The sequence below is a fragment of the Rhincodon typus genome, chromosome 43 (genome assembly GCF_021869965.1).
Source record: "Rhincodon typus isolate 14 chromosome 43, sRhiTyp1.1, whole genome shotgun sequence".
NCBI classification, from domain to species: domain Eukaryota; kingdom Metazoa; phylum Chordata; class Chondrichthyes; order Orectolobiformes; family Rhincodontidae; genus Rhincodon; species Rhincodon typus.
The window spans coordinates 9,922,557-9,924,382 of record NC_063374.1 but is presented as its reverse complement, the minus strand read 5'-3'; the positions used below and the strand labels follow the sequence as shown (position 1 = coordinate 9,924,382).

Here is a 1,826-nt window from a genome sequence, read left to right as displayed (position 1 = left end):
TTCTCCACATGTTCACCCCTTGCTCAGCTTCCTGAATTCCCTCTGGATTGTCCCATCAGCTCGCATTCCTGCCTAGCTCGACCCGCCTGCAAATTAGGAAAGACTCGATTTAACTGATGGGTTTGAAATCTCTCTCTCTCTCGGGTGTCGAGGCCGGAAGGTGTTTAAGGGTTCATTACTCTGTGTTCCCGGAGTTGGGGTGAGACTTTCCAAATCCACCACCTCCTCCTCGGGCTCGTTCTCTTTCTCTTTCTTCTTCTTCCTCTGGTTGGGGTCGTCTGGAGGTCTCAGCAGCGATAGTTCCTCAGGGTGGCGAATGTCTAACAGGTAAAAACACAAACAGGGAGTCAACAACAGGCTCAGCTCAGTCTCGTGCACCTCAAAGCCCAGCCTCCAGAGAGACAGCTCACTGTCCTGCTCTAACGGTGGGCCACGAAGGACCCGAAACATGAACTCTGCTCTCACTCTCCACAGATGCTGCCAGACCTGCTGAGTTTCTGTTTCTGATCCTGGCAAATGTCTCTATAGGAGCAACGGGTTGGCACTATAACGTGGATTCCAGAGTCGCACACAATACACTAGCCGTGGCCCACCCAAGATTTTGTTTTATTGACGTATAGAGGGATCTTCGGGTCCAAATCCATAGCTCCCCAAAAGTGGCAACACCAGTGGATAAGATTGGAGAGAAGGCGTATGGCACGCTTGCCTTCATTGGCCGGGGCGCTCAAAAGTACGCAAGTCATTTTGCAGCTTTATAAGACTTCAGTGAGGCCACATTTGGAGAGCTGTGTGCTGTTCTAGTCACCACACTATTGGAAGGATGTGGAGAGGAGGAAAAGGGTTGTACCAGGATGTTGCCTGGACTGGAGACTATTAGCTACAGGGAGAGTCTGTATCACCAGGATAGAGGTTTCAAATACTATGGGGGGTATAGGTTTAGGGTGAGGAACCGGGGAAATAAGTTTAAAAGAGATACATGAGGTTTTTAATTACACAAAGGGTGTTGTGCCAGGAACGTGTTGCCAGGGGAGGTGATACAATAGCAACATTTAAGTGAAATTTAGGCAGAAACATGAATGGGTAGGGAGTAGAGGGACACAGACCATGTGCAGGCAGGTGGGATTAGTTTAGAATGGCATCACGGTCGGCACACACACGGTGGGCCAAAGGGCCTGTGCCCATGCTGTGTCCGATGTTTTACAAAGTGGAGGTGCCGATGTTGGACTGGGGTGGACAAGGTCAGAGGTCACACGACGCCAAGTTACAGCCCAACAGGTTTAATTTGAAACCACACGCTTTCGGAGCACTGCCCCTTCGTCAGGTCAGGTCACTTTTATACACTTCCAGCGTCACCTCTCTGCTCCGAAACAAAAACATGAAACTCAGCAGGTCTGGCAGCATCTGTGGAGAGAGAAGCAGAGTTAACGTTTCGGATCCAGGGACTCTCCATCAGAACGGTTCTGGAAGACTAGGTTCAAATTACACCATGGCAGATGGTGAAATTTTACTTCGATGTAAATCTTTAATTAAAAGCGAGTCCAATAGGAAAAGGACAACGTTATCACTTGTGTAAAACTCCACCTGGCTCCCTAATGTCCTCTAACCAATGGGGCTTACAGTGAACTACAGTGTCCTTTACACCCAGCCAGCAACACCCACATTCCACAGGAGAATTGAACAACGTGCCCTGCAGCTACACAAATACACAGCACGCTTTCGCAAACAGGTTGAAACATTTCACACCCACTGCTGGAGGAAAACAGAAAACATCACCAGCACAGGAACTGAGGGAGCGGCACACAGACGGAGGGTCAACGCCAAGGGAG

At 49.5% G+C, this 1,826-nt stretch overlaps 1 protein-coding gene across 2 annotated transcripts in view; it reads right to left on the bottom strand.

Annotated features, from left to right (window-relative positions):
• LOC109925876 (fermitin family homolog 3-like) overlaps positions 1 to 1,826 on the bottom strand; it is a 21,674-nt gene that overhangs the window by 1,767 nt on the left and 18,081 nt on the right. For both annotated transcript variants that reach the window (XM_048619548.1, XM_048619549.1), the window contains exon 4: positions 180 to 320. In XM_048619548.1, coding sequence (XP_048475505.1) covers positions 180 to 320 — 141 coding nt within the window. The remainder of the gene's footprint in view (positions 1 to 179; positions 321 to 1,826) is intronic.